Source organism: Eubalaena glacialis, chromosome 14, assembly GCF_028564815.1.
Source record: "Eubalaena glacialis isolate mEubGla1 chromosome 14, mEubGla1.1.hap2.+ XY, whole genome shotgun sequence".
NCBI classification, from domain to species: Eukaryota; Metazoa; Chordata; class Mammalia; order Artiodactyla; family Balaenidae; genus Eubalaena; species Eubalaena glacialis.
This window is the reverse complement of record NC_083729.1, coordinates 39,652,683-39,671,915: the sequence shown is the minus strand read 5'-3', so window position 1 is coordinate 39,671,915 and position 19,233 is coordinate 39,652,683. Positions and strand designations below refer to the sequence as shown.

Below are 19,233 nucleotides of genomic sequence, written 5' to 3'. Positions count from 1 at the left end.
TATTAGATTAGCATTTTTAAAAAATATTTATCATTTATTTATTTGGTTGCGCTGGGTCTTAGTTGCGGCTCACCGGCTCCTCAGTTGCAGCACATGGGCTCCTTAGTTGAGGCAGGTGGGCTCCTTAGTTGTGACTGGTGGGCTCCTTAGTTGTAACACGTGGGCTCCTTGTTGTGGCATGCAAACTCTTAGTTGTGGCATGCATGTGGGATCTAGTTCCCTGACCAGGGATTGAACCCGGGCCCCCTGCACTGGGAGGACGGAGTCCTATCCACTGCGCCACCAGGGAAGTCCCCAGATTAGCATTTTTAAATATTTAATGAGAGACAGGGAATATGTTAAAGATCCTCACATTAAAAAAAAATAGATTTAGAAGATCATATCTTTTTTTGTTTTTTTAATATAGGAGCTTTGTATTTCGTTCTACAGTTCAAAGGTTTCCAACAGGCTGCTTCACTCCTGTAAGTATGTTGGTAGACAATTAACTCATGATGAATTTGATGTTTAAAATATGCCATGATTCCTTTTTGATATATCAAGATTAACATTTCACTCATCGTAGTAGAAAAGCAATGAATGATTAATGTAGTTGATTTAAGATATACTTAAGAGCTTCCCTGGTGGTGCAGTGGTTAAGAATCCGCCTGCCAATGCAGGGGGACACGGGTTCAAGCCCTGGTCCGGGAAGATCCCACATGCCGGGGAGCAACTAAGCCCGTGCGCCACAACTACTGAGCCTGTGCTCTAGAGCCCACGAACCACAACTACTGAAGCCCGTGCACCTAGAGCCCTTGCTCCGCAACAAGAGAAGCCACTGAAATGAGAAGCCTATGTGCAGCAACGAAGACCCAACACAGCCAAAAATAAATAAATTTTTAAAAAAGATATACTTAAAATATATCTAAAGATACACTGGGGATTTCAATAAGTAACCCATTTGTGTCAAGTTATAGAAGAAAAGTAAAGGCTCCTTTACTTTCTTTAGGTCTTGACTCATATGACCTTCTTATTGAGGTCATCTCTAGTCACCTGTTCAGAATTTCCTGTCCCTCTTTCTTGGTTTATTTTTCTGCATAGCACTCATCACTGTCTGATACATTACATTTAAAAATTTACGTATCCTGTTTTTATCTGTCTCCCCCACCAGAATGTAAGCTTCATGAAGGTGGGGATTTTTGTCTGTTTTTGTCCTGTATACCTAGTGCCTAGGAAAATGGCTTACACATAGTGTTTGTTGAATTAATTAATTATTTAAATCATCAAAGATATTCAATATATCACTGTATGAACAGCAAGAAAGAAAAGTAGTCCTAGTTTCTTTCCTTTAAAAAAGGTGAAAATGCTTTCCTGTTTCTAAAAATTTTCAAATATATGTACATGTATTTGATAAAAATGAACTCTTTTAGATAAGTAACTAATCAGTAGGATGCCAAAATATAAAAAAAGAAAGAATGAGAAAATATGAAGTTATTTTGGGGTGTTTTGATGGACTATGATTATTTATTTGTAACTAGAAACTTGAGGGGGAAAAGATACAGCGAGCATATGAAAGAGTAGTTGAGACAACTGAACAGAGCTCAAAAACAGACTCTAGAATATGTAAAATTTTTATATTTGATAAAGATGGTATGACAAATCAGTAGGGAAAGGAAGAGCTATTTTGTGCTAGACAATTGATTAATTAACTTGTAAATATTAGACTCTTCATACCACATATTATAATAAATTCCATATTGATTAAAGAATTAAATACTTTTGAGACTATAAAACCAGGAGAAAATATATTAGCATATATCTAATTTTAGGATAAGGCTGATTTTCTGAGATAACAGCAGTGGATGAATTGCAAAGGAAAAGAAGTCTTAGATTTGATTACATAGCATTTTGAATTTTTTGTACATCAGGGAATAAACTGTAAACAAAGTTCATAGGCAAATGGGAATTAGGAAAAGTATTTTCAACATACATGGCAGATAAACAGTTAATGGCCTTATCTAAAATTCTCTTAATGATTTATAGGAAAAACACCAATAGAAAAGTAAAACGGATGAAGGCAGTGAATAGACAATTCATAAAATAAGAAATTCAGATATCCAATAAAGGTGAAAAAATTTTTATTCACTAATACTTAAGTGTGAGAAACTAAAAAGCTAATTGAAAGCCTTCTGTATGTGGGTGGTGTGGTGGGTTAAATAATAGACCACAAAGATGTGCCCACGTCCTAATGCCCAGAACCTATAAATGTTACCAGATGGCAAAAACTTTGCAGATGTGAGTATGTTAGGGATCTTGAGATGGAAAAATTATCCTGGATTATCCAGTGGGCCCTAAATGCAATCACAAATGTCCTTATAAAACGGAGGCAGAGGGAAGTTTAAGAAAGGAGGAGAAAGCAATGTGACCAGGGAGGTGGAGATTTGAGTGATGCGGCCAAAAGCCAAGGAAGGCGGCACCACCAGAAGCTGGAAGAGGCAGGGAATGGATTCTAACATTCTCCAGAGGGACCACAGGCCTCCCGACACCTTGATTTCAGCTCAGTGAAATTGATGTGGGACTTCTGGCCTCTAGGACTGTGAGAGAGTAAAATTCTGTTGTTTTAAGCCACCAAATTTCTGGTAATTTGTTATAGCAGCCACAGGAAACTAATACAGGTGGGGATTATTTCCAGGTGGATTTCACAGTAGACTGATAAGATGAGGACTGGCTTTTCCCCTCTGTAGCTCATAAATGTTTCTATCTGTTAAGCTTTCTCTTTTGAACTTGTCAGTTGCTTCAGAATGACTCCTCGGCCTCCTGCCTAGGCTATAAGCTAGTTGCCAGTGTTCTGGTTACTGAGTGGGGGAACGGGCTGGGCTGGGGTGGTGGTGTCTCACCATTCGTTGTGCAGAAGTTCTCTCTCTCTTTTTTAATTGAAGTATAGTTGATTTACAATATTTTGTTAGTTTCAGGTGTACAGCAAAGTGATTCTGTTTTATATATATATTTTTTTCAGATTATTTTCAGTTACAGGCTATTACAAGATATTGAATATAGTCCCTGTGCTATACAGTAAATCCTTGTTGCTTATCTGTTTTATGTGTAGTAGTTTATATCTATTAATCCCATACTCCTACTTTATCCTCCCCTCCACCTTTGGTAACCATAAGTTTGTTTTCTATGTCTATTCCTGTTTTGTATATAGATTCCCTTGCATTATTTTTTAGATTCTACATGTGAGTGATATCGTATGGTATTTGTCTTTCTCTTTCTGACTTCGCTTAGTATGATAATCTCTAGGTCCATCCATGTTGCTGCAGATGGCAATATTTCATTCTTTTTTATGGCTGAGTAATATTCCATTGTATATATACATACCACATCTACTTTGTCCATTCATCTGTTGATGGGCATTTGAGTTGTGTCCATGTTTGGCTGTTGTAGATAGTGCTGCTATGAAAATTGGGGTGCATATCTTTCAAATTAGAGTTTTCATGTTTTCCAGGTATGTGCTCAGGGATGAGGTTGCTGGATGGTATGGTAACTCTATTTTTAGTTTTTTAAGGAACCTCCATACTGTTCTCCATAGTGGCTGCACCAACTTACATTCCTACCAACGGTGTAGGAGGATTCCCTTTTCTCCACATTCTCTCCAGCATTTATTATTTGTAGACTTTTTGATCATGGTCATTCCGACCAGTGTGAGGTGATACCTCATTGTAGTTTTGATTTGCAGCAATGCTGAACATCTTTTCATGTGCCTGTTGGCCATCTGTATGTCTAGAAGTTCTCTTAATTCCTGTTTTCAGTAAAATCCCCTGTCCTAACAGTGCCTGGGGCTTCTGGGTCCAGATCTCTGGCTCAGTCTCCCTGGAAACGAAAACCTCCGTCTCCTACAGGGATGAGGGAAGGGTAGCTACCTGACTGCTGGGAGTAGGTAGGTAGGGACCTGGGGAAAAGACACTCAGTCAATCTTCCTGCTTGCAGCCTTACCCTCACCTCCACCTCACAGGTGTCTAAAGCCTGAAATTCCTGAGCTTTTCTTGGATTCTGTGGAGCAAATCAGCCCGCTTCTCATCAGCAGGCCCCCTCCACACACTGGTCTTTAGCTTTCTCCACCCTACCACCTCAGGGACCATTCCTCCATGCCGTTTCACATCTTCCCCAAACACATGATCTTTGTTGGCTGTTGTCTCTTCTCTTGGTTCTGTGTGTGTGTACAGGTGTATATGTCTGGGGGGAGATAGTTGTGCCTTTTTTGTTTGATCGGGGAGGAATGGAGGTAAAGGCATGTGTTCTGCTGGCTTTGGCAGCAAGCAGTCAAGACATCAGTTTTTTTTTTCCCCCCACTGGCTGATACTGTATTTCCTTTGAAATGCATGCTTTAAATGAATGCCATGAGTTAATAATGATTTATTTACTATTAGTAAACAGACTCAGTTAAAATTAATTTGGTTTTAGTTCAGGTTAGGCATCCTGAAGGATAAGCAGCCTGATATGTGAAATAGCACAAAGCAGTTGATTCTGACAGCTTTTGCCTTTGTTCTCATTGCTTTATGGAGGAGGAGTTTTTCGGATATCCTTATTCTGCCGTTTTCATTGATGTCACCTCATTCATCCCATTTTATAAATAAAAGTGATTCACAATTTGGAACATCCTGTCCTTCAACAAAGTGAAAAGAATACTTTCATGGAAAATGTTCCAAGACAAAGAAATAGCTCAGGGCTGTGATTCATTTCAGTCCTAAACACACACTCCCAGAGCAGACTTGTGGGTTTGTTAGATCCATAACCTTGTAAACTGCAGAGAGCAAATGGCTTTGATCCCAACGGTGGGAGATAGTGGCACAGAGTGTGAGTGTGGTGAAGAAATGATGCTTGCTAGGAGAACATCATCCCAGACCTTCCGGAGATAAATGCATTAATCCTTAGGCCTTTATCTGGAAACCGATTTGATCACTTTTATCATTCAGTTTCCTTGTTCTAGATATTAACATCATAGTCATAGAACTGTCAAGGACTCTTAGAACTAGAAGAAACTTAACTACTCTGTTGGGGTCAGTTTTGATGATGGTGATGGCCATCATTCATTGGTTTTCTGGTGCCAGGCACAGTGCTCGGTGACTGACATACCCCATATCATTTCATCCTCACTGCAATGTGGGGAGGGTGCTATTTATCATCTCTCGTTGATAGGTTAGGAAATGGAAGTCAGTGGCCCAAGGTAGAGCCAAGACTTAGACCCAGTCTATGGTGACTCAGAACCTGAGCTGCCCCGTGAGTGAGCTTGACCAAGTGACTTGCTTAATGTCTTTAGATGTGTAGAGCTGATCTGGGGTCAAATCCAAGTGGCAGACATTGTACCGTCTCTGGAGTCACAACTCCCCACTGATGACTGAGGCTTATTCATGGGGCCGGGTTGGCCTGCTTGACCCCGTGTGCAGTGGGATGAGTTCTCTCTCCTGCGAGGCCCACCTGCCAGCCTGCCTACTGGGCCTTGATCATCGAAGATCCTTACGATGGAGAGCCGCAGCTTAGGTTCCTGCTGAGAGCCTTGCTACACTGGCTTTTCTTTTCTTTTTTTAACTTTTTATTTTAATAAATTTATTTATTTAATTTTTTGGCTGCGTTGGGTCTCCGTTGCTGTGAGTGGGCTTTCTCTAGTTGCGGGGAGCGGGGGCTACTCTTCATTGCGGTGCGCGGGCTTCTCAATGCGGTGGCTTCTCTTGTTGCGGAGCACAGGCTGTAGGCACGCGGGCTTCAGTAGTTGTAGCTCGCTGGCTCTAGAGCGCAGGTTCAGTAGTTGTGGCGCATGGGCTTAGTTGCTTCGCAGCACGTGGGATCTTCCTGGACCAGGGCTCAAACCCGTGTTCCCTGCATTGGCAGGCGGATTCTTAACCACTGTGCCACCAGGGAAGCCCTAAAAAATTTTTTATTGAAGTATAGTTTATTTACCATGTTGTATTAGTTTCAGGTGTACAGCAAAGTGATTCAGTTATACCTACACACATATATATGCATATATATATACTTTTTCAGATTCTTTTCCATTTTAGGTTATTACAAGATATTGAGTATAGTTTTCTGTGCTATACAGTAGGTTCTTGTTGGTTATCTATTTTATATATCTATTTTATAGTGTATATATGTTAATCCTAAATTCCTAAAGGACATTTTCAAACATGCAAAAATTCATAAGAATTACCTCCAAGATACCCTTTTTAAAGATGCCATTGGTGATAAAATACAGCAAAACAAAGGAGTAATCCAGAAAGAGGAAGGGATGGGATCCAGGAGAAAGTGGATCCAATTCGGGAAAGTTGTTAAAAGATGTCCCAGGTGGACGACTGTATAGCAGGCTGAGAGAGAAACCAATCCACATTTGAGAAAGAAACTAAAGAACTCCAGAAGGAATGTTTCTAAGGAAAAAGGGACTCAAGAACAGCTGATGTAATGGGAAAATTTAAGAAAGTATGTATAGCAAAGTGTGCAAGTGAAAAAACAAGGCACTAATTAACTCCAGGTAAAACAAAAGACGGTGCAAGACAAGAAATCATATTATATAACTTGACTCTGCAAGGAATAATATTTATTTAGTAAACATTGGTTAGTGATTTAAAATGCTACTTTGAGTGGATAGGGAGAGAGGAATAGTGGATAGAGCAAGAGAGCCATATCTTCATTTATTCCAGGACATCACCAAGAGATAATTTCTAAAATATAAATTAAGGAATAACAATATGAACATATTATTTAGTGATAAGGAAATAACTTCCAGAAGAACAACTAAGAGTTAAAAAATAGCTGTCTTAGGCTCTCTAGAGCCTACTCAGACACGTGTGCCTAAGACGTATGTGGAAAAGATGTTTCTAAGAGTGCTAGTTGCCTAAAAGAATCAGAATAGTATCATTTCAGTGAAAGAACTGTGTTCACCATCCTGTGCTGCATGTTATACACTCTTAAAAACAAAACCCATTAGGGAATGAAATTGGAGAGGGATGAGACCAAAGACTTCTGTTTTTCATTATAAGGCTTTTGGTTCCAGTTGATTTTTAAAACGATTTTTATCTATAAATTTAATAAAATATCTTAAAATTTAAGTAAAAATATATTTAAAAATTTAAGTTAGAATAAAAATGAATGAATAAAATTTGGAAAATATAGAAAATTATATTTTTAAAATTTCCTATTACTCATAAGCAACCAATAATGTTAAGTAATTTTCTCCCTTTTTTTTCTGTGCAGTTTTAAAAACATACTTGTGATTATGGTACACTACAATTTTATATCCTTTTTTTCAATTAGCGTATGTTCCACTTTCATGTTATTAGAAATCCTGTTGAACTTTCTTTTTACTGGGTAAATAATCAAGTTATCACATCTCAGTTTATTCACCCATTCTCCTGTTGATGATTAACCTCGTTTTCAATTATTCCTTACACAGGAGTCTTCATTATCTAAGTATAACTTAACCCACAAAAAAGACCTATTAAGGTGAACCTACTTTAAATGGAATCAAAATTTCAGAGTAATCAATAAAGTTACTGAATTTTACTGAAAAAGAGTTAAACTAAATGAACCTATCTATGAAACAGAAACAGACTCACAGACATAGAGAACAGGCTTGTGGTTGTCAAGGAGGGGGGCAGTGGGGGCAGGATGGATTGAGAGTTTGGGGTTAGCAGATGCAAAGTATTATATATATAAAATGGATAAACAACAAGGTCCTACTGTAGAGCACAGGGAACTATATTCAATATCCTGTGATAAACCATAATGGAAAAGAATTTTAAAAAGAATGTGTATATGTATATATAACTGAATCACTTTGCTGTACAGCAGAAATTAACACAACATTGTAAATAAATCATACTTCAAAAAGGAGTTAAACTAAAAATTATGAAAATATAACTGCAACTATGTACTAAATCATATTAAAAAGGGAAATTGTGTTGATTTTAGTTTATTTTTTCTGACAATATTTTATGATAGTATAGTGACATCCTTCATTTCATATTTGACATTCTAACGAAATCATAAAGAACAAATTTTAGAAAAAAATATTTGAAGGTTCATCAGTTTTCCCAAGGGTGTCTTCTTTGATATTGTAAATCATTCTTTACTGAAGTGCCAATAATGTCACAATCCTTGTCCAGCTTCTCTTCTTTCTTTTTAACTGATCTAACTTTGCTGGATCCTCATTGGTCAATCGAAGACTGTTCCTGTGATTTAGGCACTTCATTACTTACATCAACTTCACGAAATCTTGCATTATTTGGTAAAATTTGCATTTTCATGTGAAGTGGATTTGCATTTTATTTGCAGTGTGTCGTTGAATATCATTTAATGAGGGAGAGAAACTGACTCACAAAGAACCTCACCTGTCTGCAGTGGTGGATGCTAGTGTTAAGCAGGGAGGGATATTTGAATAGGATATAATTTTATTAGTGGTCAGCTCTTTGGAGAATTCTTTTGTGCTATGACAAATTCTGTCTACATTCACAGCTTTGTTATGCAAGGACAATGGTGCTGAATACACAGATCGAAAGACTAATGCTATGATAAGACAACGCATAAAGTCTTTTCTAAACTTAGGAATCATTTTTTATAGATCATCACAAATAGGATTTACTAGAGTAGAGATTATATACAGGTTCTTGATCTGTTTAAAGAAGTATTACATTAATTTATATCTCCACCGGCAATCAAGAGAGTACCGGGGGACTTCCCAGGTGGCGCAGTGGTTAAGAATCCGCCTGCCAGTGCAGGGGACATGGATTCAGACCCTGGTCTGGGAAGATTCCACATGCTGCGGAGCAGCTAAGCCTGTGTGCCACAACTACAGAGCCTGTACTCTAGAGCCCGCGAGCCACAACTACTGAGCCCGCATGCCACAACTACTGAAGCCCACGTGCCTAGAGCCCATGCTCCTCAACAAGAGAAGCCACCACACTGCAACAAAGAGTAGCCCCTGCTCTCCACAACTAGGGAAAAGCCCGCGCGCAGAAATGAAGACCCAATGCAGCCAAAAATAAAAGATAGATAGATAGATAGATAGATAGATAGATAGATAGATAGATAGACAGACAGATAGATTTAAAAAAGGAGAGTACCGGGACTTCCCTGGCGGTCCAGTGGTTGAGACGCTGTGTTCCCAATGCAGGGGAACTAAGATCCCGTGAGCCACAGAGCTCGGCCAAAAAAAAAAAAAAAGAGTGCCTATTTCACAAAGTTTTTATAAATCTTGTTTATCGTTGTTAATTTGATGGTAAAAGAATGATATCTTATTATTTTAATCTGTAGCATCGGAGGCTACACATTCTAATTATTTGTTAGCCAGTTCCTTGTGGCCCTTCTTGCATACTTTCTGGCCACATTCTTTACCCAGTTATCTATTGGGTGGAGCTTTAACATTCTTTTTTGTTGATTTGTATAAACTCTATAGTGAAGAGATATTAACACTTCTATTTGTGGAAGTTTTTCAGGAATTTTTGCCTTTTACTTTGTGTTTTTTTATATACAGAAGTTTAAAATGTAAAATTTTTTTTTTTAAGTTTTTTTGATGTGGGCCATTTTTAAAGTCTTCATTGAATTTGTTACAACATTTCTTCTGTTCTGTGTTTTGGTTTTTTGGCTGCGAGGCATGTGGGATCTTAGCTCCCTGACCAGGGGTGGAACCCACACCTCCTGCATTGGAAGGCGAAGTCTTAACCACTGGACCGCCAGGGAAGTCCCTAAAATGTAAAATGTTTATGTCATCAAATTAGAGAGTTTGTAATCACCTTCTGGAATGTAAGATCCATGAAAGAAGGGGCTGTCTTATTCATCAATGCCCCCAGCACCTAGGACAGTCGCCAAAAATGTGTTGAATGAATGAATGAAACCTATGTATCCTTTCCTTTTCCAAATTTCCAGTTTTCCATTCCTTTTCTTTGTATCCTTTCCACCACTGAAAAAATTCCCTCCAGAGACATGACGTCACTTTAATTTTCTTTGGGTTTTTTTTGGCATTTTGGTTTTTTTTAAACAACTTGTCACTCTTATTCTTCTGAAATGCATTTTGTGTAAGGTCACAGTGTCACTTGAGCCCTGTTGATTTAGGACAGGTTGCCTTACCGTTGGTATACATGAAACCTATGATCACCAGAAATCTGACCTGTAGATCAGGTGCAATAGAGTACGACAACCTATAGACATTCACCAAGTCACTTTAAACCCTTTAGGGAACGAGGCAGTTATAAAAGATGGATACGTACAGGTGTGTATCTCTTCCTTCTTTCTTTCCATCATCTGTGAAAACTAGCTCATTGAAATGTGTTAATCATTTATGCCTAGAATCTCCAGGAGCAGCCTATCAAAAAATGAGTGGATGACCATGTGAAGGCATGGCAGATAACTACACCATTTTTTAGTTGTAAAAAGTACAGTACCTTTGAATTTGAAAATCCTCTAGGGTCTTATGTGCCTGAAGGCCCCTCCATGTGGATGAGCCATTATCACTTGTTAAAAAAATGCAGCCTTCTTGTTTATGTCAAGGATTCCATTGATGAATTACACTTTGTCCCAAGGTGTAGGTGGCTCTCAGGAGAAGCAGTTGGGAAGGGATTTGTCTGGTTGGAAGATGGTTTCTAATCTTCAGATTACAGTGTAAGGTTGTATACTTATTGGCTATTTCAGTTATTGTTGAAATAATAATAATAATTGATTATGGATCAGCATAATTGTTTTGTCCATAGGAAAGACTGTGAGGAGTGTTTATGTGAGCAGTTTGGGATAGACACCAGAAGATATGTTCTACCAAAAGTAAAAAGGGCCCTTTTGTACCCACAGAAAAAAATTGTATTGGAAAATTCTACCAGCCACCATTTCCTTTTAGCACTTTGATAATAATGACCAAGCCCCTCAAATCCCCAGACCCAAAGGCACAGTTCCCTCATAGCAGGATTTTTTTTAAAGAGTAGAAAACAAACTGCAACAAACCCCAGTCATTCTTATCCAAGCAAAGTGGACAAAGTAAAACTTGTCATTTGTGGTTTCTCCTCCCCTCATTCCTCCCTTTAATTTTAGCTTTTATAAATGACTCAATCTCTTGACCTACAAAAAAATTGCATGAATTTTGTTCCCTCCTGAATGCATTTCAAAATTCGGGCATTAAGGATAGCAGATATTCTGCACAACTTCTTTGAACATATAGGGGACACTGATGACTTTATTTAATACTCCCATTAAGGTAAGGAGGAGTAAGGAAGATTTTTGTTTTTCTAAATCTTTTTTCCCCAATATCTACTTGGCATGTGGACCATAACATCAGTGCTTTTTGTGTCTCTTGCTGGTGGGAGTATGTATTGAGCTATTAAAACTGTTTCTGTTAGCCCACTAATTCCATTGTGTGAAAACCCTCATAAAGTGACAATTTATATACAGTAATATTAATCTATACAAAGAATATCATCAAGGGATTATTTATAATAGCAAGATAACAATAGCAACAATCTTGTATTCAGGAGAAAGAGGTAATTTAAAAAGAATATTACATACCTACACAAAGGAATATTTTACAGCTATTAAAACAATTATTGTTAAAATTTATAAAATAGTACCAAAAATATTTATGATCTAATGCATAGTGAAAAAATGCAGGATACAAATTGGTATGTCTATCATGATTAAAATAATGTAAAAAAATTATGTGTATGAAAAAACAGGAAATGCACCAAAATGCTTTTAGTTTCTATGCTGAGGTGTTGTGATTAAGGGTGGTTGTTTGCTTCCTTTCTCTCTTTTGCATTGCTTTTATAATTTTTCAAAATATAATTTTCAAAAGTCAGAAAAACGATAGTTTGAAGAAAAGAGCCATGGAAATGGTCAACATAAAAATCTTTTGTTACTTTAATAAAAATAGTGCCATTACTACTACTTAATTAGGACTCAGTCATTCATATGATTTGGGGCTTCCAACAGTGATTCGCTGAGCAGTTTCTTTTCAGTGATTACTTCTCGCAGTTGTGCATAAAGTGAAAAAATGAGACACACGCATCTTTCCTGACAGTAGGAATAAAATCTTACAATGTCAAATGAAAAAATGGGTTCCTTTTATTTGATATCAGAAGTGTTTCAAGATGTTTCTGTATTTCTTAAAACCGGACAAGCCTATAAAAAATAAGGAAAGGATCAGATAAACAGGGAAGAATCTGTACAGACACAAATGAGCGTTATGTGATTTATCTGTTTTAGTCACATTTGATAGAAGTTTGAAAAGGGGATAGCAGATCCATGGCATACTCCCTGCATTAAAACTAGCGTTATGAAAGAACGCTGAATCATTTCAGTTATTTCTGCATTTCAGGAATTACTTCAATTAAAAACTAAGCTGCTAGTTTAAAATTCCGTGAGGAGCACAGAATTAGTAAACATGGTCACATTGAAAAAAAGCCAAATTTAGGGCACTAATTAGTAAACATGGCCACATTGAAAAAAAGCCAAATGGACGTCTGACTGAATGGAATCTGAAAGTTTAGATGAGTAAAACAGGTCCCAGGGTCAGTCTCCTCAAAGATGAGTTCACTTGTAGGTAACGTTTTTGGAAAGATATAACCTTTCAAATATAACTACAGATGTACTAGGGTTTTTAAGAAGTACGGAGCTTCAGAGGTATCATCAATTCTTTTTTTTTTTTTAATTTATTTATTTTATTTATTTATTTTTGGCTGCGTTGGGTCTTCATTGCTGCGCGCGGGCTTTCTCTAGTTGCGGCGAGTGGGGGCCACTCTCCGTTGCAGTGCACGGGCTTCTCATTGCAGTGGCTTCTCTTGCTTCAGAGCACGGGCTCTAGGCACGCGGGCTTCAGTAGTTGTGGCACGCGGGCTTCAGTAGTTGTGGCTCGTGGGCTCTAGAGCACAGGCTCAGTAGTTGTGGTGCACGGGCTCAGTTGCTCCGCGGCATGTGGGATCTTCCTGGACCAGGGCTCGAACCCGTGTCCCCTGCATTGGCAGGCGGATTCTTAACCACTGCACCACCAAGGAAGCCCAATTCTTAATTTCAAATGTGAATAACTTTTGGCCCCTGCCAGGTTTGTTGCTACCCCACCCACCAGCAGGCATGTCTCCTTTCTCTGAACCTGTAGATCGATAGTTACAGAATTCTAGAATTTCCCAAGTTGGATACACCCTGCCACATGCCTCCTCCTGAATTCCTACAGAGGCAGCTATAGCTCCTCTCTTTGCCCACCACCACACAGGGTTCCACCCTCCTTGTTGGGGCATCTGTTTTATTTTGGGCAGTGTGGTCCAGCTATCACACCCATCTACCACACCAAATTTGGGGGAGATCATTTTTACCACCACGTCTAGTCATTTCAGTTTATGTTGCATATTTCTTATGTTTTACATGTGTATATATAGACATTTGGGGCCATACATTTTATCTCTGACCTTTTCTGTTTTCGAGTATGATTCGTTGAAAGTTGTTTGCGCCTAGGATCAGTAGGGACGGACTGTGTGCTCTTTCTAGGTTCCCTTTAGCTTTATGATTTTAAAGGAAAATAGCTTAGAACTAAGTACTGATACCTCCCAGTGCTGAGAAGCAAGGTCAGTCACTGGTTCTGGCTTCTGCAGCTGAGGTGCTAAGTCATTTGTTTCTAACCCCACTGAGCCTCACTTATTTGTCTGTTAAATGGAGGTAATAGCACTTCCTCCACAGGGCTGTTGTGAGCATCAAATGAGAGGGTATGTGAATGAAGGCTGGGAGCTAGAGATGGTGGCAGGGACGGGGTAACCCTCTGGCCGTGCAGAAGGTCCTTGGGAGCTTGCGGTGGGCAGTGGTGGAGACTGCCTGCTGAGTCTGCTTCAGACCAGGCTGGAGAGGTGCCCTGGATGACCAGCACACCTGCCTGCAAACGAGAAGACTTCAGGAAACTGAGGACTCATAGATTGGACATACATAGGTGACATTTGACAGTTTACATCTGCAATTAAATCGTAAAACCATTCTTAGTGTTAATACACATGTGAAAAAACAACAAAGTGGTAACTGTCACAAGCAAGTTGAATTTCAGGTCCCTAACCCTATTTTTTGACAGGAGCCTATGCACTTTTTATTTTATCCCTGTGATGCCGTGAATTTGTCCCAACAGGGTTAGAATAAACAATATCCTCCTTTCAGGCTTGCCCTGAGGCCCTGCCCCTTTTGATGTTCCCTAATCCTTCCCATTACTTCTTCTTACACGACCCTTCCTCCAGCCTTTTTGCCCTGCAAACTCCTCCTCCTCCTTGTTCTTTTGGTCTTAGCTCAAATGTACTTCTTTAAAGAGCTTCTCAGGCCCCTCAGGCCAGATCAGTTTACCCTCTTACATGCTCTCATGGCACCATATGTGTCCTCTGTGTGATACTCCACACATTCATCATATTTTTGTAAGGTAGACATTCCCTAGTGGAATGTAAACCCCATGAGAGTAGGAAACATGCCTACCTTGTCAATTAAGACTGAGTTCTGCTGCCACTAACAGAGCCCACAGGTAACAATATTAGAAACAAGATAGGAACTTCTTTCTCTCTTATATAAAGTGCCTGCAGTAGGCAGTTTAGGGCTGGTGTGGTAATTCTGCAGCATCAGATTTCTGTGTGCTGCTCTGCTAAGCATTGCTTCCACACCCGTGGTCCCAGAGAGCTGAGAACATGGGACCAGCTAGCAGGCAGGAGGGCAGGGAAGATGGATGAGCTGCCCCCTCCTTTAGGATGCTCCTTAGAATTTGCATACACCTCTTCTACCTCCATCCTATTGGCCAGAAATTAGCTATGTGGCCACACCTAGCTGCAAGGCAGGCTGGGAAATTCAGTCTTTATTCTGGGTGGACATGTGCCCAGTTTAAAATTGTCCTAATACTAAGGAATTAGGAGAACAGAGATTGGGAGACAATCATATACCACTGTATTCCCAACTCCCAGCACAGTGTCTGGCACATTGTATATTGTTTGAATGAAGAAATGAACTGAACATTTACGTATTCATTTGCTAGGGCTACCATAATAAAGGACTATAGACTGAGGTGGTTTAAACAACGGAAATTTATTGTCTCTGTTCTAGAGGCTAGAAGTCCAAGATCAAGGTGCCAGCAGTTTTGGTTCCTTTCGAGTAAGGGAAAGTCAGTTCCATGCCTCTCTCATAGCTTCCTGTGGTCTCCTGGCCATCTTTGGCATTCCTTGGTTTGTAGATCTCTGCCTTCATCTTCACGTGATGTTTTCCCCGTCTGTGTGTCTCTGTGCCCAAAATTCCCCCCTTTTAAAGGATACCATTCATATTGGATTAGGGCCTATCCTAATGACCTCATCTTAACTTACTACATCTGGAATGACCTTATTTCCAAGTAAGGTCACATTGTGAGGTACTGGGAATTCCAAATCCACAGGTCTTAAGAATTTGGGGGGAACACCATTCAACATTCAACGTAATTCAACACACCAAAAACTCATAGGATTTATGGATTTGGGAGAACATAATTCAACACACAAAATCGTGGGGTAATTTCACCTACTCTCACACAGTCTTTCAGAGGCACCTGGCGCCTCTCAATTCCTGAGCGGTGTTGTGTAGATAAGCCAGTCCCATACTCTCAGCCCTGGAGGAGGGGTGTGATCAGTGGCAGGTGAGGGGGTGGCAAGGCTTTTACAAAAGGCCTACAACAGTACTGAGCATTATTGCACATTAGGGGTTGGAACCAAATAGGTCAAGAAGGCCAAGGTGGAGGCTATGCTATGTCTTCCTGGTACGACACGGTCCCAGGCGCACTCCAGAAAAATGAGTGAGACCCATGCATTCCGAGTCCTTTGCAGTAAGTGGAAAGCCCCTGCTCTTTGTAACATCCCACTGAGATCAAACTTACCTAGCACAGGCCAGGTGCACCAAGGGCCTGGTTTGCAATCTTGAAGCCATGCAGCTAGCTCTGCCCTCACTCAGCACCATCCTAGCTCCTCACATCTTCATTTATTCTTTTTTGGTGTTTCTGTTTGCCTGTGTCCCTCACTGGACCATAAACTCCTCTAGGTCAATGATAGTATTTTATTCATCATAAAATACTATCATACATAAAATACTGTGTAATCCCTTAAGGTTAAGATTGTCCTTAAGTAGAAAGTCAATTAGATAAGACTTTTTCAAAGGCAAGAGAAAGATATGATCATCTTACCAGGAGGGTTCAGATGTAATCATGCCCCGAATCGAGGAATGGGAAACTATAAAAGGTTCCTGTCATTTCTTTTGGCAGCAGGTTCTGGGATTCTAGGAAGGTGATAATTCTGTTCTCCCTTGGCACCAGATGTCAACGGTCTTTGAAAAGTTCAGTTTGGGAAACCCAGAGTTGCCAAAGCATGGCCCTGATGATAGGAAGTTTTAAGAAATGGTCCATCCAATTTGTGCAAGAGGTGCTTAGTACTGCTTGATGAACCTGGGTGCCACCCTTCACCCACACATCGTATGTAACGTGGTCCAAAGTTCTGGACCATGCTCAGAGATCGCCAGCAAACCAGAGAGCAGAATCCCCAACTTCAGGGAGGAGTAGGACACAGTTAAATGTCCTTCTCTTTCTTTTTTTAAATCGATATATAGTTGATGTACAATATTATATAAGTTACAAATGTACAATATAGTGATTTACAATTTTTAAAGGGTAGTTATTATAAAATATTGGTCATATTCCCTGTGTGGTACAATATGTCCTTGTAGCTTATTTTATACATAATAGTTTGTACCTCTTAATCTCCTATCCCTATATTACCCCTCCCTGTCCTCCTTGTCTTAAACCCCCCTCTCGTTGAACTGGGTCCATTTCTCAACACACATTCAGAGGCATCCTGGACCAAGTCCCCTTCCCTCCTTTCAGCTCTGCCCACTTGCTATCCTCGGTTAGGGCAGAATCGGGGACTCTGCTGGAGCTGCTTCCCACCCATTGCAGGGCCCTGGCCTGACCATTACTTCTCACTTAGAGCAGGATTCCTGTGGCTTCTGGAATATGAACTTGTAACACATGGGGGGCAAATAGCATTTAGTAACTTCTTTCTTCCCTAAGTCTCAGGCCCTTTGATTCAGATGACCAGGCACATGCAGGCAGGCTGCTGGATGGCGTAAGCACACATCAGGGCTTTGCCAGGCCTGGCACCTGGCCTCCCAAGCAGCTCATGACTTGGAAGCTTAGAAGTGAAAGCCACATGAGGCTTGGGGGGAAAGGGTGCAGGTCACAGCGTTTCTTAGCCATCCCGCAGACAGCTAGGCTGTCGTAGGCATAGAGTCAGTGGTAGCACCCTCAGCAGCATCTTTTGCCCCAGCTACCACTTTGGCTTAAGAGCTTGCATTTCTTACGGCCAAACCAAAGGGACTTTGTGCAAACCGTTCCTGTCCAGATTTCCCCGACTTTCTATGCCTGTGTTCTTATGGTGGCTTGGACTTCTCCAGTGGGAGTGCAGAGGTTGGTCACGTCGTACGGAGAGCCTTGCCCTGACAGCGATCTTTGTCCCATGGATGCATCAGGTTGAAAACATTGCTATTTTCATCTCTCTGCCATGAACTGTAAAATGATGAGGTGCATCCCTTGATTATCAGATTTGTGCTTGGCTGATAATAACAGACTTCACTCGTGGTGGATAATTGAGAATGGCAGCTCTAATCATGCTGCTGTGCCACCCAAAGGAGAACAGGGTTTTGAAAGCCTTGCTCTTAAATCCTGAGGAGGGGCTGCAGTTGGTGCTTGTTCAGCCAAAGCCATTGAGCTACCTTGTGGCTCAGCCTCATGTGTTACAGGATCTTACAGGAACATTTCTGTTCTAACCTTACTGCTCATTTTATTTTTTTCCCTACCCCCTTTTTCACTTACCCAATTTCCATACTCATTTATCTATACATTAGGTATAATTTTTTTTCATATTTCAAGAGTACTTAAGTCCATCATAGAAAAATTAGAAACTGCCAGTAAGCAAAAAAAAAAAAAAGTTTCTTTTTACTCAACATGCTACCACCTGGAGAAAACTACTGTCAGTGAACATTCCATTCCCAGTTTTTTTATGCACATTTTTTAAAGCTTGCATTGTTCACTTAACAATATTTGGGAATAGTGTTTATGTCCCTAAAAATTCATCAACCTGGATGGCTGGATGGAAGAATCACAATTTATTTAACCAGGCATACGTCATTGGTCATTCCATTTATTTCCAATTTTCAACTTTTAGAAACAATGTTATAGTGAATGTCTCTGTGGCCAAATATTTGCATACATTCTCAATTGTTTTCTTAGGAAGAATTCCTAAAAATGGAATTGCTGGGTCAAAATGATAAATATATATTATCTTTAACTTTGTACTGTAGAAAGTTTAAAAATATATACCTCGTAGACAGAACCCCCATGTACCCATTCGAAAATGACCAGCTCCTGGCCAGTCCATACCCCACCCACTTCCCCTAGTTCCTGTGTTGTTTAGAAACAGATCCAAGACATCATGCCAGAAAGACTCTTTTCTGTCAAATAGTACAGGTATTTGAAAATGGGAGAGGAAAAGAAGTGAATTGCTAGAAAAGAAAAAAAGGTTAACATTTTGTCTGTGTTATCTACTGTGCTGTTTGGGCTGTGTTCATTTTCCTGCCATACCTGGGCTCAGGACTCATCATTTGTCTTCTGGATTCCTGCAACAATCTTGTAACCAGACTCCTTTCTTCTTTCTCTCCCTTTGGATAGGTATATCTGTTTTTAAGCTGTTTCATAGCTTGCCAAATTGTGCTTCAGAAAGGCTAATCAAATTAATACTTCCACCAGAGTCATAGGAGTGTCCATGCTGTGGATAAAGTTTTCCTCCCTCCTTCCCTCCCTCCCTTCCTCCCTTCCTCCCTTCCTCCTTCCCTCTCTTCCTTCCTCCCTCCCTCCCTTTCTTCCTCCCTCCCTCCCTCCCTCTCTTTCTTTCCTGGCCCCCACAAAAGTATCTCTTTGTTTTAATTACACCTTATTTGGTTATTAATGACCTTAAAGCCTGCCCCAGCACCCAATTTCCCCACTGCATTTCCTCTTTGTGAATTGCCTTTTGCTAACTTTTCTTTTGAGGTGTTTGTCTTTTTAAAATTGTGTTCATGCATTTCTGTTAACCTCATAGCATTGTATCAATACTTAGGTCAGTGAATTGCTCTGAATACTTTTTTTTTTTTTGGACTAAGAGAACATATACTGCGTTTATATGAAAGACTAAGTATGTTTTTATAAAGCTAACAGCTCAGAGCAGCAAGTCA

General features: G+C 39.9%; 1 protein-coding gene across 1 annotated transcript in view; it reads left to right on the top strand.

Moving 5' to 3' along the window:
- The window catches only part of STPG4 (sperm-tail PG-rich repeat containing 4), a 39,087-nt gene that overhangs the window by 16,644 nt on the left and 3,210 nt on the right, over window positions 1-19,233 (top strand). Inside the window, exon 5 of the mRNA XM_061168506.1 lies at window positions 407-461. Within this exon, the coding sequence (XP_061024489.1) occupies window positions 407-461 (55 nt within the window). The remainder of the gene's footprint in view (window positions 1-406; window positions 462-19,233) is intronic.